Below are 22367 nucleotides of genomic sequence, written 5' to 3' on the forward strand. Positions count from 1 at the left end.
GCTAAATTTTGGATTTCTTATACTTATTAAAAAAAAAAAATTCTTTTTACACTACAAAATCTCAAAATCTTTAAAACATACGGAAAGACATATTGCCATAAATGGTAACATTTCGTCAATACTTTTTTATCACGTTGAAGCTTTATTCAAGGTTCAAATATTTCACGGGTAAAACATATTCTTATATGAAATAGTCCCAAATTTGAATAATAAAAAAAAAATTGTAACATGTTTCGTTTTACACAAACGGATCTTGGATTCCGAATAATAATTTTAATCATAATAATTTTACTTGAATCATTTCATCCCGCACGATGTGCGGATTGTTATCTAGTTTGTGAGTATTATGCGCATAAAAGTGCATTTGTGGAAATAACTCCAAGTGACAAGTGAAACGCACGTTTTCTTGCGTTTTGCCTTATCTTATCTCATCGTCAAAAACGTTTTTATGGAAAGAGACAGAGCGCGAAGTAATTCTGTCCACTTCCTCTGATTCTGAGCTTGAAGCTTTTTTTTAGAAAATCTTTTAATTATTTTTTTTCAATTAAAAAATGTATTATCATCACCATTGTCAAAGTCCATGCTCTAGAATCTTTGGTCGTTTTTATCATCTTTCTCTGTCTCTCGTATTTATTATTTATTAGACACATCACCCACTTTTCTATATCTCTTGCTCTCTCTCACGATCTACTGTTACTCACTCGTATAATTGTAACACTACCGAATTGAATTATTGTAGATAAGAAAACAGATCTACTCTGTTTTTCAATCATTGTAAATCAGTAGAATAATAGTCTTTTATCAAAAAAAATAGAGAAATATATTTTCTTTTTATCATATGTACAGAAGAATATCTAAATAATAAAACATACATCAAGATCCAGAATAATTATATAATTAGCTTGAATGAATTTGGTACAATTGACAATAAAAACATTGGGTAAAGAATAGTAAGCAAAAAGTAATTAAGTAAATGAAAATAAAGTAAAACTGATTTTTTTGCATAATTCTAATTTTGTCGTTCATTAACTGTATGTTATGAAAAAAATTTCTTTTTTTGTAACATGTTATTTTTTATGCAGAGTTGTAATCAATCCTAATTATTATTCTCTTCTTAATATATTAGAGCTTCATGTAAAGAATAACATGGTACACGAAAACATAACATGTGATAGCTAAAAATAAGAGATAATTTTCTAGTGCCTAGAGAGAGTAGTTTCAAAATGATTTGCAAACTAAAAATAACAAGTCAATCAGAGCACCCTCAACGGAAGAGAAGAGAAGTGAGTTTCTTAAAAAAGCAAATATTAATATTTTAATTGTAAAAATATATTTTAATTATTTTTATATATGAATCAGTAGTAGAAGGACATCTGTCCAGTTTTTGTTAGGTTCGTTTCTTAAGTAGGAAACGTTTCCTCTGTTTTCTCCTTCTCTCTCCAACTTTAATTCATTTTAATGTTATTTAATTCATAAGGTATTCTCTTACATCCCTGCGTTGGGGTTGCTCTCATGCTTCTAGTAATAGTTAAATACTTAAATGATTGACAAATGGTCCAAGCGTGTCCAGAAACACATTGAAAAGTAAAAATATATAAATTAAAAAATCAATCATAAAACACAAAACCAACCTAATCGTCATTTAAAAGTATTTATTCAAAGTAAGCATAAGGAGATGTAAACTCAATAATTTAGACTAAACACTTAAGAAAAAAAAAAGCTAGGCAGAAGAGGCTAAAATACTAGATCACTCAAACCAAACTTAGAAGGGAAAGAAAAGAAAAGAAAGAGATGCAAGAAAAAAACAAATCAAGCCACAATAAATCATTATTATTAAATCATCTTATTCATGATTGAGCTATTGGTTTGGTTTGGTTTCAAACCAATCTGAACCGTTTGGGTTAAAGAGAGGTTATTCAAATGATTTGAACATAGATTTTCCTAACCGTTTGGGTTGAAGATAGGATAGGTTAATCACTCATATTCTTTTTAACCCTCTTTAAAAAGAAAGAGATAAGTTAATCAAATGATTTGTACATAGTTTTTTAGTTCGTTTTGAATCTCTTTGGGTTCAATTGGTTCAAATCGGTCGAGATGTACACTCTTACCGTCAATTTTAGTACTTTACGGTCTCGTTTTTTTTTTTTAAACTAATGTTTAGTAAAAGACAAGTAAAAAATTGTTTTTAACACTATAAAATTCTTTCATGAGTAGAATTAGGCCTGGGCATTCGAATTTCGGATCGGATATATTCATATTCGGATAATTCGGGTATGAAAGTTTATTATCCGTTCGGATTTTATGACATTTCGGTTCAATTTCGGTTCGGATATATTCAAATTCGGATAATTGGGGTAGGAGAGTTTATTATCCGTTCGAATTTTATGAGTCATCGGTTCGGTTTTGGTTCGGATAGTGTCGGATTCGGGTCGGTTCTTGGTGAAAAAACGAAAAAAATTGTTCAATTTAAATAAATATTGGCTTAATCTTACAAAATTTGGTTAAATTTTGCAAAAATATGTATAAATTTAACAAATATAACTAAAAATTTCCGAAATCTAGGTTATTTAGGATATTTTTGTTATTTGCTATAAAATTACAACTAATAACTAATATTTTTGGATATATAATTTTATTTCCTGTTTTCGGATATCTTTTCGGTTTTCCAGTTCGGATCGGGTAATTCGGATAGGAGAATTCATTATCTGCTCGGGTTTTGTGACTATTCGGTACGGATTCGGTTCCAGATTTTTCGGATTTTGGGTTTTATGTCCAGCCCTAATAGTAGAATATTAATTTTTAGATGAATTAATTTGTAGAAATTTTTTTAATGAATAATGATCTTAAATTCTTAACTATAGTAATTTAGTAAAATGAATGACAATAGTCCAATTTAAAATGATAATGGGCTATTGTTGTCCACTCTAACAAATCTGTTTCTTCTTTCGTTGTAACTTGTAAACGAAGATCTGGATCTGTTACCAAAACAAAAATCGCTTTTTATTCAGAGATCTAAAGAAGAAGAAGAAGAAACATAGTTTCAAGTCATCAAGTGTTTAAGTCTCTCTGTTAATATGTCTTCAACAACAACTACAGATTCTACAGAATTGCAAAATCTGATCAAACGATTTCAAAATTACGAAACTCATCTTCGTCAACATTTACCTCCAAAATCTTCAGCTGTCTTAGTTTGTCTATACCAAGAACAAAGAGAAGACAAAAACGAGCTACGTGTAATCTTAACCAAACGCTCCTCTACTCTCTCTTCTCATCCTGGTAAAATCAAAATCTCTTTCATATAGTAAAGTTTTCATCTTTGGATCAGAAACAGAGGAAATTGTTAAAAACAGGGGAAGTAGCATTGCCTGGAGGAAAAAGAGACGAGGAAGATAAAGATGATATAGCTACCGCGTTGAGAGAAGCTCGTGAAGAAATCGGTTTAGATCCTTCTCTTGTTACAATCATTTCTGTTCTTGAACCATTTGTTAACAAGGTAATCAATACTGCATCAAAACATCTGAATTTAAGTTGCTAAATTGGTTATCTATAGTTTTATCGGGTTTTCGGTTATTGCAGAAGGGAATGTCTGTTGTACCAGTTATCGGTTTTTTACTCGATAAGAAAGCGTTTAAACCGTTACCAAATCCAGCTGAAGTGGAAGAAATCTTTGATGTTCCGTTAGAGATGTTCCTCAAGGTTCTTGAACCAAAAAAATCCCCTGTTTTTGGTTTAAATCTATCACCAAACCTTAATCTTTAATGGCTCCCTCTGTCGGGTTTTACGCAGGACAAGAACAAGCGGACTGAGGAACGAGAGCATGAAGGAGAGAGATATCTTCTTCAATACTTCGATTACTATTCCGAAGATAAAGAGAGAAACTTTATCATATGGGCACTCACTGCTGGTATTCTGATCAGAGTTGCCTCCATTGTTTATCAGAGATTACCGGAGTTTCAAGAACGTAAGCCAAGATTCTGGAATCAGCCCAGTTGATTCTTAACTTGATCTGATTGAAAAAATGAAACTTTCATGTATAATAAGCGATACAAGACGAATCTTCTTAGTGTGTGTGTATCACTAAAAGCATATGTTAAATGTGTTGCAAGAATCTATCTTTACTCTAACTGAAAACCTTGTAGAACTTCTCGGTAACGAGAATTCCCGAATCCATAGACTCCAATGGATCTTTTCTGAGTCTGTGTCGTAAGCAGTTCGGTATAACAATACCAACATCTTCAGCTGTAACTTGATCTCTTCCTTGGAGTGCCGCAAGTGCTCTAGCCGCTCTGTTTATCACCATGTCTCCTCTCAGTCCGTCAACGTCCAGCTCAGCACAGACCTTAGAGATCTTCACTTTCAAATCTTGATCAATCTGAACTGCAGAAAGATTGCTTCTTGCAGTTGTAATCTGCTCTTGAAGCTTCAGTTGTTCTGCTTGATAAGATTCTCGAAACTCCTTTGGGTTACTATCGAAACGAGCTCGCTCTTCAACAATCTTGACTCTTAGCTCAGCGTCTCTAACTGTCCCTACTTGCGCGTGCATACCAAACCTGTCAAGAAGCTGTGGTCTAAGCTCTCCCTCTTCAGGATTTCCTGAACCAATTAGGATAAACCGAGCAGGGTGAGAAATCGATATCCCTTCTCTTTCAACAGTGTTCCAACCCGATGCAGCTGAATCAAGAAGAACATCAACTAAATGATCATCCAAGAGATTAACTTCATCAACATAAAGAATCCCTCTATTGGCTTTAGCTAGTAGTCCAGGCTCAAACGCCTTAACACCTTCCGTTAACGCTTTTTCTATATCAATAGTTCCGCAAACTCTATCTTCCGTAGCACCTAAAGGAAGATCAACCATATTGATTTTGGTTTCAATAACCGGCAATTGTTCTCCCTTTTGAACTTTCTCTCTTACTTCCTTTCCCATACACTCAGGATCTCTCGGGTCTGAGTTATACGGATCACCAGCAACAACCATGATCTCAGGAAGCAAATCAACTAAAGATCTAACAGTTGTTGATTTACCAGTTCCTCTATCTCCCATTATCATCACACCGCCAATCTTCGGGTCAATCACATTTAACAAAAGGCATAGCTTCATCTCATCTTGTCCAACAATAGCAGCAAACGGATAAACCGGCCTCGCACTTTCCTTTGAATCAAACTTCTTTCCCTAATACCATAAAACCAAATTCTTAGCCAACAAACATTTCGCAACAAAATAAACCTACATTGTAATTCTTTAGGTCATAAATCATTCCAAGATTCAATCTTTTTTATCAATTCCATGAACATATTGTTAAAAGACTCATACTTGTTCAACATAGTTGATCTCTGTAGCGACATTCATAACCGAAACATGGTAACGAGATTTGTTCTTCTTTGGATTGAATTGGATTCTTCCACAAATTTTCCCTGCAAAAACAAAGTACACATTTTCTATAAAATGTCATCTAAAAAACCTGAAATTGTTGAGCTTTGAAAACTGTGTATGAGCAGATAAAAATGGGTACTTTTGAGGTTTTATAAAGAGAGGATTTTTAGGGTAAAAGAGTTTCGAACCTGGTCCGAAGCAGACAAGGGAGATAGAAGATGTTGAGGAAGGAGAAGAAAGACGAGGGCAAGTGAAGATTGAAGAAGGAGATGCTCCGAGAAGAGACGCCATTGTTAGTGAGTGGGAGCTCTCTCTATAGATTTCTGATTTCGTCTCTTTCTCTTTGAGAATTCGTTTTGTGTTGGATAAGGAGATAGAGAGGATCTTTTAGATTTTCCCTCTTTTACTTAATTTAGTTTAATTGTTGATTAAACATTGTATTATATGATTTATATCAATGCGAATTTTGTAAAAATTTGATAAATCTAATTTTGAATATATAATGGGCTCGTACTCTATAGGTCTCTATAGGTCAGATCGAGATCTGGTCTGTTCAAAGGCTTCTTTCGAGGCGTTAACTTGTCAGGGTATATTCTTTCGACTTCGCCGCTACCGGGAGAAATATTTTGATCCTGTTGCTTTTGGCTTGGATCTTGTCTTGCTGGTGTGATCGCCTAGGAACTCTTTCATTGTGAGGTAGTCTCAATCCACTATAGGAGGAACCGCTTATCGTTGTCTCGCTTTGCTGCTTCGGTTTGCTTTGTGTAAGGCATTCCAGTCATGGTTTTGATTTGGTAGGTATGGAGTTTGTGCTAGATTCCAAATTTAATTTGTTGAGTCTCTTGTTTTAGTTTTTATTTATTCTTTGTTTCTTTCCCTGTAATTTAGGGCCTCGTTTCTCTCGTTTGGGTTTAGTTTCTGGGGGTTAAAGTTCCGCCGGTTTAGTTTCTGAGGATTAAAGTTTCGCCGGCCTTTGTATTCCGACAATGTAATTCACCCTTGTTATATAATCATTCACGAAAAAAAAAAATAATGGACTCGTACTTATTATATAGGCCCAATTTAGGTGTGGAAGATATAGTTTGGTTAAAAATGGTTCGAGTTTGGTTTGGTTGGTTTGAAAATTGATTTAGATAAAATCAGAGAGACTTTGTCGTTTGGTTTTACCAAATTACAACTAAACGACGCCGTATATATTTATTAAATTAAGAAATAATTAGTGTAATCCTTCTTTAACGGTAACTTTTGTTCGAAGGAATTAGCCGTTGTGTTTAACGGTAACTTTTAAACGGCTAAATTTCTGAGTTTCTTTTTTTTTTTGTTAATTAAATTTCTGAGTTTTCTCTATATATAATACATACATCATCGGTGTTAAAACCCAAACAACGACTAGATAAATCATTCCAATTCCAAAGTTTCTGTTTTTTTTTTCCTTTTTTAATCTTCACCATTACAAATCAAATCCTCATTCAAAGAAGAAAAACTCAAAGTAAGTTAGAAATCTAAAACCTCCTCTCTCATACTCTGTTTTGATTTCAAGACAACTGTTTTTGTTAATTTTTTTTTTTGTTTTTGTTGTTTTGATTCTCTTTCTCTACGTTATGTTTTTCTGGATTTCTATATGATTTTATTATACTGATCTGATTCATTGTTCTGTTACGGTTACAGATATTGGGTAGCCAAATTCTGGAAAAATGTGGAAGCTTTTCTAACAGAGGAAGAAACAAACGGTGGAGAAAAAAAAAGTTAGAGACTTTAGAATTTTCCGAGTAAGTTTTATACATTAAATTCGAATTTTTTATTTGATTTTAGATTATGTGTTCTTAAGAAGTCAAAACTAATTTATTTATTTTGCTAAAACTACAGAGCTTTTGGGTTCCTCTTTGATTTTTTTCAATCGCCGGAAAATTGTGGAAGCTTGTTTGAAAAAAGTTGGAGACTTTGGAAAAGTTCATGATCAAGTACTAAACCGTAAAGGCACAAACTTTATAACATCAAGTAAGTCTTAAATCTAAATTCGAATTGTCTGCTATATTTCTTTCTCGTAATCTGATTTCTAATTTTAAACCTCAAGTAGTATGTTTTTTTGTCTATGTTGTTTTTTTAAAAAAAAATTATCTTAAAACCAAGTTTTCTTGCAACAAAAAAAAATAATTTATGTAATTATTTGATAAATATTTTAAGTTCATCCATTGAAAGGCATGTATTGTTTAAAGTAGAAGTTCTCCTCATTCTTTTAGTATATGTGAAAATTTGAAGTTTATGTATGTAATTTTTTAAGTAAAAAGATTTTGATAATAACATGCATGCTTGTTAATTAAAGGACCAATATAATATTTGAATACTCTTTATCAAAAAATATATATATACTTGAATACTTTGTCATGAAATATAATACATATCATTTGGTTTTTATATATAATAAAGATTTAAGAAGCATACTAATAAGATTGCTCGAAGGGTCAGATGGAGCAAGAGAAGCTCACTAAGGTGAGTCGTCAGCTTGAGCGGAAGCTAACACGAGCGGAAAAAGACAAAATCTTTTGCTCGGTGAGCGTGTTAAAAATATATTTTCGCACATATCTATTATGTTTTTAATTTACTATAGGTTTTATATATTTTTAGGTAGTGGAAATCAAGAATGGAAGAAGATTTGGAGTGGGATCCATCCCTTTTGAAGAGGTGTGCCAAAGTTCAAATACACAATTGTACGAGGAAAATTATCGAGTAACACAAGAGAAACATGTCCAGATCCAAAAAGATCATTCTAAAAAGATTAAAGACTTCGACCGTATATTAAAAGATGTCGCATTTTGGAATTCTAAAATGTCCCAGCTTTATCCAAATTTGGTTCCACCATCTCGCAGAAACCAAGCGGACGCCACCAATCCCGCTAATGTTTAAATTTTTATTTTGTTTTTCTTAAAAATATTTTTGGTAAACTATTTTATTAAAACCTTTTATGAATATTTTTATTTTTACTTTATTTTTATGAATATGTGTTTAAATTTTTGACAAAGTGTTTAATTTCTGATCACTTCTCGACAACATCGTTTTTAATATCTTCGTCCGACAATCTATACCCACTTTTGTCAGAAAGTAGAAGATATGACCACTTTCCTCCTCAGCCTTGTTGGAATGGCGTCAAAAATGTTTTGATGGATTTTCGACTATATTTTCAAAGAAACGGAAAGTTCTGAAGAATATTTGTTTCCGACCGTTGAGCTTCCCGGCGACTCGGGTTTTGTTGCGAATTCATCAAAAAACCCTTGTTTCGACGAATTTTTGACTAATATTATCGTTGGATTATGCTATGTTTTCTTGTAGTAAATTTGTATGAGTTTCATATTATTAGATGTTTTACTTTTCTGAACATAATTTTAGTGAAAATGAAGATATAGATAGATAACACAAAATTGATGAAGATAATATCAATGAGATAAAAAAAAAAGGTGAAGCAATGACAATTCGAACATATATGGAAACTATTCATAACCAAATTGCAGATATGTTATGGGTTGATCGTAGATAAATATACAAACTATTATTGTATTGACAAGAATAAGTTATTAAAACTATAGCAATTATAATTTAACTATATTAATATTTCACATTATGAGTAGAAATGATTTATTTTTCCATATTTTTATTCATTAATTCAATTAATTTTTATTTTTCATAAATTATTATAACTTTTATACTACACACTCTCTTAATGTACCGTGTTTCTTTATCTAGTTATCTTTAACCCTTTTTTTATCCGTTTTCTCTACAACCGCTAAAATTTTGTTTAAATGTGGTCACCAATCATATTCTAATTGCTATATATTGAATAATACAAAAAAGAATCTAGACTAAGTAATATGTGAATATAGTATAATATCCATTGGATAAATTAATACATTAAATTAAACGGTTATTATTCAAAGATAGAACCAACTACATGATGATAATATAAAGCATCAAAACTCATCAAAGGCGTTGAGAGGATCCTTTGGGTCAACATCTTCTATAAGGGGAAGATCCACAGCTAAGTCCTCAGCTCCAATGCCTTCTTCTTTAAGCTTCTTTGCTACTTCTTCAAACACTACTTTGTTACCAACCCGACTCAAATGTAACCCGTCCCTAAAATTCGAGAAAACACGAAACATAGTTGATCAACCATTAATTAAAATTTACTTATTGGCTTCGAAAATGAAAATGCACCATAGACTAGGTGTGTATATAAGAGTTAGTGTATGACCATAGACATTCTGTTTGCCAATTTGGAATTTGCTGCATTTTGGACCAAAGATCAATGACCGAAATTTGATATTCCTCAGCTACTGCTATACATGCTTTTGCGTATCGTCCGGCTACTTCATTCGTTCTTTCTGGCAATCCCGTCGTGTTTTCGACAGTGGCGGAGGCAACGTACAAGGAGGGGGGTCAACTGACCCCCATAACATTTATAGAATTTTTTAATTATAAAGTAATTTCCTAATATAATTTAATATTTTGGGTTAAGATATTCACAATGACCCTCATGTTATGTGATCTATTCTTGTCTTTGACCCCATGCATATTCATTTTTTCATTTAATCTTAAATACCTTTTTACAATTTTGTTTGGTTAAAAATCTATAATATCTTTTCTCTTATTAAGAAACCATGTAATCTATTAACATATCAATTTTTTTTCTTCTTTTTAGACAAATACTATTTTAATTTCTACATTCTTTTCAAAATTCTTTTTAAAATATATATTTTTTTCTAATCAATCTCCACAATATATATTATATATATTAGCAAAAAAAAGTTTTGATGATATAACTAGAAAAAGATAAATTACGAACATTTTTAATCTGAAAGATTAAATATGAAACATTTTAGGTTTAAAAGTTATGTATATATAAAAGAAAATTTATTTAGTTTATTTTAAATTTTAAATGTTTTATGACCCCTATAAGCAAAATTCCTGACTCCGCCACTGGTTTTCGATATAAGGATATCTAAGAATGTAAAGATTAAAGTCTAAAATTTGGTGGTCAAAATGATAAACATGAGAGTCTATGAAATTGAAAAATCCAAGGTTGATTTTGATAAAACAGTTTGGGATGAATTAGAGGACTAGTACGTCGTACCTGAGGCGGGCCTCTTCGTCGATTGGAGGCGGAGTTATAAGAATAATGGCCGTTTTTGGCCAGCGATTCTAAAAAACATAACAAAAATCTTTCATTTAATAAAATCAGAAAATTATAAGAATCCATTATTAATGTAGAAAGAAGGATGTATAAAAATACTTTCACTTAGTGGTTCGACAAAGTATATACATTTGGTGCTTCTAAAGTTTTACTTTCCCAAAAAGAGATATACTATAAAAGCTCTGGCCTTTTAGTAAAAAGACAACATATTAAATAACTTTATAGATTAATGAAAATAACCTATAACTATGATACCTTAAGTAATTTATACACGCAATATGTTTTTTCTCCTCTATTTTATTCTCTCTTTTTTTTTTTTTTGCACAATTGATTTGCTTTTCACTTCCACGAGGGGTCTAAATTCTGTGTATGTATCAGGATCACAATTCACCACTTTACAAATTCAAAACAAATAAAGAGATTGTAATCATTTTTGGTCAAAGATGTATATATATATATATATATATATATATATGCATGCATGTTAATATGTGCAAGATTTTAATTAGATAATGTAAAAAAATTGGTCACCTCGAAAAACAGATATGGAACGAATACTCTGATTTGTACTCAATATAAGACGATAAAAAAAAATTTAAATTATGAATGCGCAATTGCCCATTCCTCAATACTGAGTACTGACACACATATTTGATAATTATACAATAAATGTCCATATTTATATAATTATATATATTAGTACTATATTCTTTCTGTTTTAAATTACATATCGGTTAAGTTATTGCACACAAATTAAAATAAATTTTCTGTTTTATCTTTCATTAATTAAATATTCTATAAATTTTTTCATTGGTCAAGACTTTAAAACAGTAAAAATAAACTTGAAAATTTTACAAAACATCTACATTAAAAACTTAACGACATCTTTTTTTTTTTTTTTTTTTTGTTGGACAAAAACGACATATGTTATGAAACAAAAATTAAGTTCTAAAACGACAAATATGCATGTGCAAGATTTAAATGAGATAATTAAAAAAAAATGATCACCTTGAGAAACGAAATAATAGAACGAAGATTCTGCTTGTACTCGTCAAGTGGCACATGCTGAAACCCCGAGCATCTCTCCGGCATACACGCGTCGTTCGCTCCAAAGAATACAGTCACAGCCACCGGAGAATCTCGGCCGTCTTCTTCTGCCGCCGGAAAAACTCTCTCCACCACTTTCAACGCCCACCTCGTGTTATATCCACTGTATCCTCTTAGCACCATATCAGCCTAATCAATTTATATATCAAAATCGTTAATAATTCATTAAGACGTACGTAATTGTGAATTACAAGAATTGTGAATTTTTATTAAAAAAAAAAAAAAAAAAAAAAAAAAAAAAAAAAAAAAAAAGTGAATTACAAGAAAAAAATCATATAAAATTATTTTATTAAACATAAGAAACTACACTATAGTACTATACTAGAAAATAATAATATGATTAGTTTCCTGAAAAATTACTGTATAAAACAAAATATTGTACTAGTCAACAATTGCTCCAATTGATACAACGGTAAAAGCACTTATTTCGCATTTCTAGGTTAAATGTTTTAGGGCTTTTTTTTTGATGTTTTAGGTTTTTTTTAATGGATGTTTTCAAATTTCTATTTAAAATTTATGTTTTATCTTCTGGACTTCTGGTTTATGGATGTACAATTTACAGAATGTAAATCTTTAAATTAATAATCTAAATTGACAAAGGCTAGGATTTAGAATATATTGCAACTAAATTTAAAACAATCCTTAATCATACAAACTAAAGAATCTGAGAGAGTCAATAAAATTATATAAATGGCAAGATGAAAGAACTAATTAACGAACAATATTTATCTAATTTGAAAGAAAATAAAATCGTATAATGACTTTTAAAAATGAACAATTATTGTCTTTAAACTGGCGTGAATAGTTTAAATACAGAATCACACACACACAAACAAAATAACTATGACATCGAAGAGTTTTTAATCAAAACTTATGTAAAATCTTTACTTAATATATACATATGTTTACCTTGCGGCGGAGAAGATCGGCGAGAGAAGCACCCCAGCCACCGTCACTAAAGGATTCTTCAGTGATTGAATCACCGAAGAGAAAAATCTTCTGTCTCATCATCTTCCTCACTGTTTTCTTGAGAAATTTGAGATATAATAAACGGTGTAGTGGTTTTGCTGAAGTGATCGTGTTTGATTTAGTAAAGAAAGGCTTATTAATTATTGGGGGAATATAAATAAATAAAATAAAAGTGGATGCACTGTGGAAGTCCCCTTGGCCCATTGGTTGACCAAGGGTTAATTAATGCTTCTACACTAAGAAGTCTGGGGTTCGAGTCCCAGATATTGCGATTTATTAATAAATTTGCAGATTAAAGGATGCAAGTGTGCAGAAGATCTCCAGCGAAGTACAATTATAGCCGTTCGCCAGGATTCTACGCCGAGAGAAGTGTCGTCAGGTCATGGATCATTGAAGGTATCCGTCAAGAGCATGAAAAAGGAAGTGTCGTCTGTCGTGGATCTAATAAAGATCGGAAGGAATTGTCCGTTGTAGAATCGTCTATGTATCAGTTCTCATAATCTGCAATAAATAATAAATCTAGACGTCAAAAAAAAAAAAAGTGGATGCACTAAATGCTTTCACCCACTTGTCACCGACCTTCCATGATTTATTGAGAGTCTCAGTTTCAACCAATAATAGTAACAGCAACAACAACAAAATAAATCATAAACATATGCTCTGGTTACAATTAAAGCCTACTATTTATTACTGAAAGAAACAGTTACAACGTTACAGAAAAAATGTGATTTACGTGTTGAAGGTTACTCTCTAGACTCACCACCGTTATTATATATTAATGATCCGTTCTTATACATTTCAGTATAAAATCTTTACTCGAAATGTTGATGGATGAAACAACGAAAACAGAAATCAACTTTTAAATTAAAAAAAAAAAAAAATCATAGAATGAGAATCAATATGTTATTCATCGTGGCATTCTCTTTTTTAGTCTCCGTTCGGTCATTACCGATGAAACCAACTCTAAACTACGACTCAATCTTTAATTTCGGCGATTCTTTAAGCGATACCGGAAACTTTTTAATATCCGGTGATGTCGACTCTCCGAACATTGGAAGACCACCATACGGACAAACCTTTTTTAACCGTTCTACCGGTCGTTGCTCCGACGGACGTCTCATCATCGATTTCATCGGTTTACTTCTCATTTCTCTCTAAAAAACCTATTATCACTTTTATATTTACTATGAAAATTTTGGATAACGGTAATTTAGTGGAGCAAAAATAATAATTAAGAGATCAATATATTCACAAAATGAAACATCTAAATGTTTTGTGACTAATTGTAGCTGAGGCAAGTGGACTGCCGTACATTCCACCGTATCTTCAAAGCGTGCGGACGAATAATTCGGTAGATTTCAAGAGAGGAGCAAATTTTGCGGTGGCCGGAGCAACAGCGAACGAATTTAGCTTCTTTAAAGAAAGAGGTCTTTCAGTAACATTGTTGACAAACAAGACACTGGATATTCAACTTGGTTGGTTCAAGAAGTTGAAACCTTCTCTGTGTAAAACCAAGCCAGGTAAAAAAAAAAATATAGCATAATTCTATTTTGATATATTGATTGAATTTCCCTTGTTTTATTTATTTTGTAAGTTCAAAAGCTTAAAAACAGAACCTCTGATGATAGTTTTCACATTTATATTTGAATATACTTTTAAAGTTTACGAAAACTATGTAAGAGTTTGTAAAAATATAGTATTTGGCAGGAACGCCATAGATTGATAACTATAAATAAAAAAAAATTTAAAAAAAAAACAAAACAAAACCAAAAAAAGGGTCATAGATTGATATATGTAATATACTTTATGAAAATTCATGGTTTCTATATTGTATAATCTTAATTATTTTATTTTGCAGAATGTGAACAATATTTTAGAAAATCTCTATTTCTCGTCGGAGAAATTGGTGGAAACGATTATAACTACCCTCTTTTGGCATTCCGAAGTTTCAAACATGCTATGGATTTGGTACCATTTGTCATTAACAAAATCATGAACGTCACAAGTGTAAGTAGGAAACGTTTACATTAATTATTATCTTTATAACGTTAATTAGTCCAAATATTCGTTCATTAACCAACGATTTTGGGTTTGGTATAATTTTAAGGCATTGATAGAGGAAGGTGCGGTGACACTGATGGTTCCAGGAAACCTTCCAATCGGTTGTTCTGCGGTTCTACTAGAGCGGTTTAATGATAATAGTGGATGGCTTTATGACTCGAGGAACCAATGCTACAAGCCATTGAACAATTTGGCTAAGCTTCACAACGATAAGCTCAAGAAAGGCCTTGCGGCTCTAAGAGAAAAGTACCCTCATGCCAAAATTATGTATGCTGATTATTACAGTTCTGCCATGCAATTCTTCAACTCACCTTCCAAATACGGTAATCCGACTTCGATATTATTTCCTATAACTAGTAGACATGTTTCGATATACTTGGTTCGATATGTTTTTTTTTTTTGTTGTTGTAATAGGTTTCACTGGAAGTGTCCTAAAGGCATGTTGTGGAGGAGGAGATGGAAGATACAACGCGAAACCAAGCGTGAGGTGCGGAGAAAAGGGTTCAACCACTTGCGAAAATCCATCAACGTACGCAAATTGGGACGGAATTCACCTAACCGAAGCGGCTTACCGCCACATTGCAACTGGTCTCATCTCCGGCCGTTTCACCATGCCTTCTTATAATAACAATTAATTAACTTATAAGTTGTAATTTAATTTTTAACAGACAAACTTTTCATATAACTTCTAACTGAAAAGGTATAAATTCGATCATATTTATATCAAGCTCGTTCGAGAGCATGAGCATAAAAACTCATAGCTTTGGGCTTCACATTATTAACGATAATTTTGGGGGAAAAATCAATAAACGAAATCTGAAAATAAATAAAAATTCTACTTGAATTCTGACGACAAAAAGAGACATCCAACGGGAATCAGAAGAAAAAACAATGTCATTTAATAAATAGCATGTCATACTGAAAAAATAGGAATAGCATGTGATTGTTATATATGGACGTGACGATGGTGGTAGTTGATGGTTACGGAGGTGGTGATAGGGTGATTTTTATGTAAAAATTACATGATTTATCATTTCTTGAAAATATATCATGTCATTTATATTAAAAAAAATATTTGAATTGCAATAGTTTTCTAAAAATAGCATGTGATATTAAAATTCAAGAAATATATAGTGATGGAGGTAAATTAAGAATTATGAATGACGATGGATATAGACAAGAGTTGTTGTCGGAGGACATAACAAAGGTGGAAAAAGAAGAACAAATAGGGAGAGAGGAGAAGAGGCGATAACAGTAGTGTTGGTGTTGATGACGGTGGTTCAAACTTGGTGGTGGTGTAAGTAAATGTTGATAAAGGTGGTGGGTCAGAATTAGAGAGATTCGGTATTAATGGCGGTGGTGGTTGTGATAGTAGTGATATTCAGTTGTGATGGTGGGTCTGAGTAGTGAGATTTTGTGGTGATGTCCGACGAAGAGGAGAAATGGAGATTGGGAATAAAAGAAAAAGATATGGTCGTGATGAAATCCGATGAGAGGGAGGGAGAGAAAAAGAAAGAGGAAGATCCAACAAAATAAGAGAAATCTAATGAGAGAAAGAGAGAGGTTTGAGACTTTTTCGCCTGCGAGAGGAATGTAAAAAAGAGCGAACGCAGAAGAAATGAGTAATGTGGGCAAAAAATTGACAAAAAAACATTTAGCAAATAGATATTGTTTAGTCAAATATTATTTTCTTAATTCTTTTTTACTTTTAAGTTATTTTCTTAAATCTTTTTTAGTTTTAGGTTAGTTAGTGCATATTATCTAATTCTTTGTAAGGTATGGGAAAATTCCCAAAAAAAATTCAACTATTTAATATTTGCCAGAAAAAAACCTGAATTGTTTTCTTTGCCGGAAAAAAACCCAAACTAATTTACCGCTAACAAAACAAACACGAACTATTTTTTTTTCAATTTCCTCTCTTCTCCGTTATGGGCGTTAACTCCGTCGTTGACGCCGTTACTATTTTTTGGAAAAATTCTTGGAAAAAACCCCAAGTTATTTAATTTTGCCAGAAAACTACCCGAATTATTTGTTCGTTGCCAGAAAAATACATAGATCAACATTTTTCTTCTCTTTTGTCTTCCATGAACAATGTAAGGTGGTGAAAGCTAATAACTTTATGTTTTCTCTTGAACTTCATACAAGCTTTCAGTTTTCACTATTATTTAGGACAATTATATTTAAGAACAAAAATATACAATTAGATTAGTTGATTTTCAAATTTCTCAATTAGATTTGTTTTTGGATCTATTCAGACTTTACAAATTTTGGGACATCATCAACAATGGAACTTTAAATTTCATAAGAGCCCCAAAAACCTTAGTAGATCTTCAAAAATTCTCTACATAAATCGAAAAAAAAAACTCAAATCAAGCAAAATCCACCAAAATTTGAGCTAAAGCTAGCTTAATCAAACCAACTCAATGCTAAAAAAAAACGACTAATCTAATTGTGTTTTTTGGTTCTAGTTAGAAAATTGGGGAATCAACAAATGTAATTGTGAGTTTTGTTCTAATTGGAAAATTGAAAAACCGATTAATCTAATAGTAGCAAGAACTTGTATGAGGTTGAAGAGAACACATAAAGTTATGAGGTCTAACTACCTTACATTGTTCATGAAATAAAAGAAGAGGAGGAAAATGTTGATATGTGTATTTTTCTAGCAACAAAAAAAATAATTCAGGTATTTTTTTGGCAAAAGTAAATAACTTAGGTTTTTTTAAGGAATTTTTTCCCAAAAATAGTAACGGCGTCTACGACGACGTTAACGGTCATAACGGAGACGAGAGGAAATTGGAAGAAAAAAATAGTTCGTGTTTGTTTTGTCAGCGATAAATTAGTTTGAGTTTTGTTCTGACAACGAAAAAAGTTCAGGTTTTTTTCTAACAAATATTAAATAGTTGGGTTTTTTTTTGGAAATTTTCCCTTTTAGAATGTCTCTTATTATCAAGTAAAGTTACACGACATAGATATAAATTGTCTCATTTTAAAAAAAATATATATATTTTATAAATTAGATTCAAGCAAAAATATTCAAGAAATAATTACTTTAAAGTATACATATATATCAATATATATACATATATATATAATATGATTTATGTTTTCATAGTAAAAAAAAAAACAAATTAAGGGCATTGATACTGGCAAGAACATATAAAAAATCTCCCCTGTTTAGTGCAACTTGACAACCCCTGCCTCTTCAAAACACACATCAACCCACACTCTTGATAATCACACTTTCTCTTTCGAAACAGAACTTCCGAACATTTATACTCATTTCCGACCACTCCTGTTTATTACACCAAAAAGTTTTTTTTATATAAATATTGTTTTTATTAAAAATTTAAAAGAAAAAGTTTTCGTTGATTTCATATATATTGATGTTTTGAAATAATATATATGAACTGATATTACAAAAAATAACATGGCATTCACAACATTTATTTTAGATCGATTATTTATAATATATTTAGTCACAAATATATACATACCAAGCACGAAAATGCTGAAGATAGCTAAAACGGTGAACGACAGTTGAATGTGTTTAGTCATCATTGTTTCGAAGATGATAGAAATCTATTGATGGTGTTTTTCAAATGATAAAAGAAAGAACATATTGTGTCTATATAAGAAGTTATGTCTATTTCAATTTTAAACAAATCTAAATTTAGCCATTTATCTCCTTAAATTGTGATTTGAATGGAGCTGGGTCAACGCAAACCTCAGCTTTGAATGGATCTGTTTTCTGCTAATGTGATATGTAAAATCTTTAAATGTATTGTTTTAAAATTTAATTAAAAGCTATGATTATCTAATACATATAATTTGTAATACACATTGTTGGTGTAATTTTCAGTTCAGGAGATATAGAACTAATCATACTGATGATTTAGAATTTGATTTCTTCATTTCTTTGTACTTTAATTTAGTTAAAAAATGATTATCAAAAGATTCATAAAAGAAGCCATTTTGTGAATATAGTCTATGGACATTTGATACATATATCTGTCTTTAAAGATCTACAGCTACATCGTCATCATCAGTATCATCGTCTTCCCAGTCGAGGTTAAATGAATTAGCAGCTTTCTTTAGCTCGGTTAAGCCGGTAAGATCCTCCAGGTATGTAGGATGGTTAATAGCTTCAAGTATGAAACTGTTTCCTCTCTTCCGATACTCCGATATCACCTGAATATACAAGTTATAAACATTATAAGATCCGCGAGAGCTTGGTTTTGTTAGAAAGATGTCATGTGGAAACTTACGGTTTCAGAGCAAGCGGTACAGCTGTTGGAAGCTTGCCCAAGCAGTGTGATCTGTGAGAACTGAGAAACTGAGCCTCGAATCTGATGAGGTAATATCCCGAGAGGCGAATCATCATTGTTTCCTGTATTACTCAAGCTCGAATTGTCGCCTTTTGCATTGATACTGTAATGAACATATGTAAGACGATAAGCCTGAGGATTGTATTTTCTATGTATTCGAGTTTCGAAAGACTTACCCAAGTGGGTGCTGTAGGACTCCGACTAAGAGTTCAACGGCGAGAGCTCCTGCAATAGGAGCTAGACCCGGGCGTGTAACAGTACATTGTTGGTCTAGAGTTCGATCAGTCATTGACTGCAAATACAAGAAAAGAGCGGGTCAAGACGAGTCAGGACTGAACCGGAGGTAACACGAAACAAAACAATTAAAACCGAAAAAAGTCAGGGATTTACATCCTGAGGTGCAACCACGTCGTTGCAGAAGTAACAACCAAGTCTCTGTGTATTTGTCTTGTTTATGTCAAGATTCTGCATATCATCAGACAGGGAAGTGGGGCCAGCGCCATGGCGCATTACCATGTAGCTGTCAAAACCTAAAGCCGCGTTTATAGCGATCTGAAATTCAAATCAAACACCGACATATCAAGCGGATTGTTATACTTACATAACCGGCAAGAAAGAAACAGAGTTTAGTTACCTTATTGGCATTAGCACAAAGAAGAGAAGGTAACCACCGGCTTTCTCTTGTATCGGTTAACAAGAACACGGCATCATGAGATTCAATCAGATCGCTAAGGCGTTTACAATCACCGAGAACAGAATCTTCTTCTTGGCTAGAAATCGGATGTCCGGGCATCGGTATAGCCATAACAACTCCACTAGTTTCCATTGCTGGAAATATCTGTTTAAGGCTTTTAACAGCAGCAACAGCTTTAAACTCGCCTCGGCCTACACAATCTTCAAACGTGTAGAGAGATTGCCTGACTGGATTAGACATAGCTACTTTGCCATAGTCAACAAAGGTGATATTGCGGATTCCCCAACCCTAAGAAAATAAAAGATAAACGAGTTCTTAATTAATCAGTGAGTTTGTAAAATAGTGTCAAATCTCGCATTTTCTTCAATACGTACCATAAGGGTACGAGCCACTTGGCAACCCAATGTACCAGCTCCAAGAAGAAGGCATTTGACAGAGGACAAAACGTTTAAGTTAAGAGACGGTAATGCTCGCCATCTCATTAACTTTAAGTTTAAATCAACAGCAGAAACAGCCAACCTGCAAAAGAACGTGAATCCGTTTTTCTAATCAGATTTTACCCATTTAGTTGAGTAAATCATTGACACAGAGCAAAAATGTACCTTGTTGGATCCATGGAATTAGCAAGGCTAATGGATCGGGGTACACGTTTCCCTTTGTTAAGCTCCCATCCCACTGAGTTAGGTACAGTCTCAGCTGATTCACCTGATGAAAGTGTAACTGAGGCTTGACCAACAAGGGAAAGGTTCAAGTCAGCGAAACCACGACTCTCTCTGTAGCAGAAGAACCAAACTGTCTCAAGGTTCCATCTTGAGCGAATCAGTGCCAAATAATTTCGAAGTGGCCAGCCAGGATTACTAGGAAGGTGACATGGGTCATAGAAACCGAATAGCAACTACAGGAAGAGGGACAGATAAAGGTGATTTTTTTTTCCCGGTTTCTTATGAATATGGAAGAGTTAGTTAGCACACACCTTTTGATGATCACCTTGGCACGCTTCCCAGTCTTTAAGATGTCTGATACTAGCTTTTGAATCAGAAGAAACCGAAACCAAAAAGAATGGAACATCTACAGCAAGACACAGGGATACATAACAAAGATTTTCAGATACTACACGTTGAATTTGAATAATACATGAATAGAACAAGAACGTTGAGTACCAGTAGTTAAATCTGAGTCGCGCCAATCATTACAAGCAGCGGATACTGATTCCGCCTCTTCAGAACTAAAATACTCTGAAGCTGGCTTTAATTCTATCAAACTTACAGGAGGATCAAGTACAAGTGCAGGGAACGCAAACCAATAACGAAAACTCCATTTCTTAAGGTCTGCAAAAGAGATAACAAGGAATCTTGATAACACAGAAGAGTCCTCAAGAGCTTTTCCTGATTGTATATCCTCCCAAATCTAAAATTCACCAACAAAATTGTTAAACTTCTGCAGACAAAGAACAAGTAAAAACCAAGCCAAAGCTAAGTTTTATATTTACCTTCTTTGCTTCTGCTTTTAACAGACTTTGTTTGTCAAGTTTATTAAAGCTTTCGACGGTATTGGTGTTATACAAAATCCCAGGAACAGGACACTTATTCCTATTTCCATGGCTAGTACTCCCAATCAATGATTCTTCATCTAAAGGCAATGACTCTGATAAAAGAGTCAAATGATTTGAGACTTGTGGATGTGAACATGGTCCAGAGAAACCTGAAAATTTCAATACCCATCAAATTAAAACGAATTCAAAATCTGAATGTTCTACTAAACAAAACAGAGGATTATAAAGTTTTCAACTTTTTTTTGTTTCGCTAACCTAAACGGATCATAAGAACTTGCCCAGAAATCAATCAATGTGATTGCACAGAATCATCGAATTATTGTATTAAAATCGATTTAAAGTTTTATACTAATGAAGAAAACAGAGGATTTTAAAGTTTTCAGCTTTTTTTTTGTTACTCTAACCTAAACGGATCATAAGAACTCGAAATCATAGAATTTTCGAATTATATAGTAAAAACGATGAATTGGTTAATTTTGTAATTAAAAGATTGTGTGTGTTTACCGGTGATTGAAATCGGAGAATCATCGATTCCGAGTTTGTCGAGTTTCAAGGAGGAGAAGCTATGCCAGAAACCTTCGTCGACGGAACTGTTCAATGGAGCGAATTGAAGTATGATTGGTGGAGTTTCCTTCTCAGCCATGGCTGATCTTATCTCTCTGAGAGATTTGCAATTTTCTTATGAAGAGTCAATGACTGTGAGAAAGAAGAAGACGATGACGGAGAGATGAGAGAAAGAGGAGTCGTGCAAGGAACAGGTCCGGGTCGGGTCGGGTCGGCTTTAAATCGAAGCAAACCAAAACCGGTTAAGTATTTTTAAATAAAAATCATATTTAAAAATATCAAAGCCAAACTGAAACAAATTCGGTTTACTACCGTCTCTCTCGGTTGTAATTGTTAGCATCCGCAGTGGTTGAGATTCTATAAGTCTCAAAAATATATTATTATAATATTTTAAATATAATTTAAATCATTATTAAAAAATTAAAAATTAAAAAAAAAAAGGATTATATTAATTGATATACATAGAAGACTGAAAAATTAAAAATCTATCAATGATAACTTAAAAATTAAGTAACTATGAAAGAGAAAGAAAAAGCAAA

The 22367-nt window shown here is 32.5% G+C and overlaps 5 protein-coding genes and 1 long non-coding RNA gene across 9 annotated transcripts; 3 read left to right on the forward strand and 3 right to left on the reverse strand.

The window, feature by feature from the left end:
- Positions 1 to 2926: 2926 nt before the first annotated feature.
- On the forward strand, positions 2927 to 4112 carry LOC9299516 (nudix hydrolase 11). The gene is made up of 4 exons (XM_021010873.1): positions 2927 to 3276; positions 3351 to 3493; positions 3577 to 3696; positions 3787 to 4112. Exons 1-4 carry the CDS (start codon positions 3075 to 3077, stop codon positions 3991 to 3993), a joined length of 672 nt encoding a protein of 223 aa, XP_020866532.1. The 5' UTR covers positions 2927 to 3074; the 3' UTR covers positions 3994 to 4112.
- On the reverse strand, positions 4008 to 5760 carry LOC9299517 (magnesium-chelatase subunit ChlI-2, chloroplastic). Its single transcript, XM_002865170.2, has 3 exons — positions 5563 to 5760; positions 5315 to 5415; positions 4008 to 5173 (listed from the first exon to the last, which is right to left on the reverse strand). Exons 1-3 carry the CDS (start codon positions 5663 to 5665, stop codon positions 4121 to 4123), a joined length of 1257 nt encoding a protein of 418 aa, XP_002865216.1. The 5' UTR covers positions 5666 to 5760; the 3' UTR covers positions 4008 to 4120.
- Positions 5761 to 6747: 987 nt separating this feature from the next.
- LOC9301291 lies at positions 6748 to 8764 on the forward strand. Of its 3 annotated transcripts, none has more exons than XR_002330009.1 (5): positions 6748 to 6863; positions 7043 to 7143; positions 7241 to 7372; positions 7835 to 7924; positions 7983 to 8764. It is a non-coding gene; the product is annotated as an uncharacterized LOC9301291 (long non-coding RNA). The 3 variants fall into 3 exon arrangements; XR_002330007.1 differs by having other exon boundaries at positions 8000 to 8764; XR_002330008.1 differs by having other exon boundaries at positions 7841 to 7924; positions 8000 to 8764.
- Positions 8765 to 9170: 406 nt separating this feature from the next.
- Positions 9171 to 12767, reverse strand: LOC9299518 (GDSL esterase/lipase At5g45920). 2 transcript variants are annotated; one of them, XM_021015994.1, is made up of 6 exons: positions 12573 to 12767; positions 11565 to 11792; positions 10497 to 10564; positions 10346 to 10364; positions 9618 to 9763; positions 9171 to 9499 (listed from the first exon to the last, which is right to left on the reverse strand). In XM_021015994.1, exons 1-6 carry the CDS (start codon positions 12672 to 12674, stop codon positions 9337 to 9339), a joined length of 726 nt encoding a protein of 241 aa, XP_020871653.1. In that variant the 5' UTR covers positions 12675 to 12767; the 3' UTR covers positions 9171 to 9336. The 2 variants fall into 2 exon arrangements, with proteins under 2 accessions (XP_020871653.1, XP_020871651.1); XM_021015992.1 differs by having other exon boundaries at positions 9173 to 9499; positions 9618 to 9771; positions 10354 to 10364; positions 12573 to 12766.
- A 681-nt stretch (positions 12768 to 13448) lies between these two features.
- On the forward strand, positions 13449 to 15445 carry LOC9301292 (GDSL esterase/lipase At5g45910). Its single transcript, XM_002863396.2, has 5 exons — positions 13449 to 13767; positions 13922 to 14152; positions 14491 to 14639; positions 14740 to 15016; positions 15108 to 15445. The coding sequence occupies exons 1-5, from the start codon at positions 13464 to 13466 to the stop codon at positions 15326 to 15328; spliced, it is 1182 nt and encodes a 393-aa protein (XP_002863442.2). The 5' UTR covers positions 13449 to 13463; the 3' UTR covers positions 15329 to 15445.
- A 3136-nt stretch (positions 15446 to 18581) lies between these two features.
- On the reverse strand, positions 18582 to 22023 carry LOC9301293 (ubiquitin-like modifier-activating enzyme atg7). Its single transcript, XM_002865173.2, has 11 exons — positions 21769 to 22023; positions 21202 to 21413; positions 20873 to 21119; positions 20686 to 20780; positions 20315 to 20607; positions 20087 to 20231; positions 19653 to 20000; positions 19409 to 19570; positions 19195 to 19310; positions 18959 to 19121; positions 18582 to 18881 (listed from the first exon to the last, which is right to left on the reverse strand). The coding sequence occupies exons 1-11, from the start codon at positions 21905 to 21907 to the stop codon at positions 18708 to 18710; spliced, it is 2094 nt and encodes a 697-aa protein (XP_002865219.1). The 5' UTR covers positions 21908 to 22023; the 3' UTR covers positions 18582 to 18707.
- Between the last annotated feature and the right edge of the window lie 344 nt (positions 22024 to 22367).

The sequence above is a fragment of the Arabidopsis lyrata genome (assembly GCF_000004255.2).
Source record: "Arabidopsis lyrata subsp. lyrata unplaced genomic scaffold ARALYscaffold_8, whole genome shotgun sequence".
Lineage (NCBI taxonomy): Eukaryota > Viridiplantae > Streptophyta > Magnoliopsida > Brassicales > Brassicaceae > Arabidopsis > Arabidopsis lyrata.

Bases quoted from the DNA above. Each gene is read 5' to 3' on its own strand.
- LOC9299516 (XM_021010873.1), top strand. From the start codon at position 3,075: ATGTCTTCAACAACAACTACAGATTCTACAGAATTGCAAAATCTGATC. The intron at 3,494-3,576 runs GTAATCAATACT...CGGTTATTGCAG, and splicing joins TTGAACCATTTGTTAACAAG to AAGGGAATGTCTGTTGTACC. The intron at 3,697-3,786 runs GTTCTTGAACCA...GGTTTTACGCAG, and splicing joins CGTTAGAGATGTTCCTCAAG to GACAAGAACAAGCGGACTGA.
- LOC9299517 (XM_002865170.2), bottom strand. From the start codon at position 5,665: ATGGCGTCTCTTCTCGGAGCATCTCCTTCTTCAATCTTCACTTGCCCT. The intron at 5,416-5,562 runs GTTCGAAACTCT...TTGTTTTTGCAG, and splicing joins CCTTGTCTGCTTCGGACCAG to GGAAAATTTGTGGAAGAATC. The intron at 5,174-5,314 runs GTATGAGTCTTT...TTATGGTATTAG, and splicing joins AGATCAACTATGTTGAACAA to GGAAAGAAGTTTGATTCAAA.
- LOC9299518 (XM_021015994.1), bottom strand. From the start codon at position 12,674: ATGATGAGACAGAAGATTTTTCTCTTCGGTGATTCAATCACTGAAGAA. The intron at 10,565-11,564 runs GTGATCATTTTT...TATGTTTTTTAG, and splicing joins CTATTATTTCGTTTCTCAAG to AATCGCTGGCCAAAAACGGC. The intron at 9,500-9,617 runs GTCATACACTAA...CTCGAATTTTAG, and splicing joins TGGCAAACAGAATGTCTATG to GGACGGGTTACATTTGAGTC.
- LOC9301292 (XM_002863396.2), top strand. From the start codon at position 13,464: ATGAAACAACGAAAACAGAAATCAACTTTTAAATTAAAAAAAAAAAAA. The intron at 13,768-13,921 runs GTTTACTTCTCA...GACTAATTGTAG, and splicing joins TCTCATCATCGATTTCATCG to CTGAGGCAAGTGGACTGCCG. The intron at 14,153-14,490 runs GTAAAAAAAAAA...TTTATTTTGCAG, and splicing joins TCTGTGTAAAACCAAGCCAG to AATGTGAACAATATTTTAGA.
- LOC9301293 (XM_002865173.2), bottom strand. From the start codon at position 21,907: ATGGCTGAGAAGGAAACTCCACCAATCATACTTCAATTCGCTCCATTG. The intron at 20,001-20,086 runs GTACGTATTGAA...TTATTTTCTTAG, and splicing joins AAGTGGCTCGTACCCTTATG to GGTTGGGGAATCCGCAATAT. The intron at 19,311-19,408 runs GTAAATCCCTGA...TTGTATTTGCAG, and splicing joins ACGTGGTTGCACCTCAGGAT to TCAATGACTGATCGAACTCT.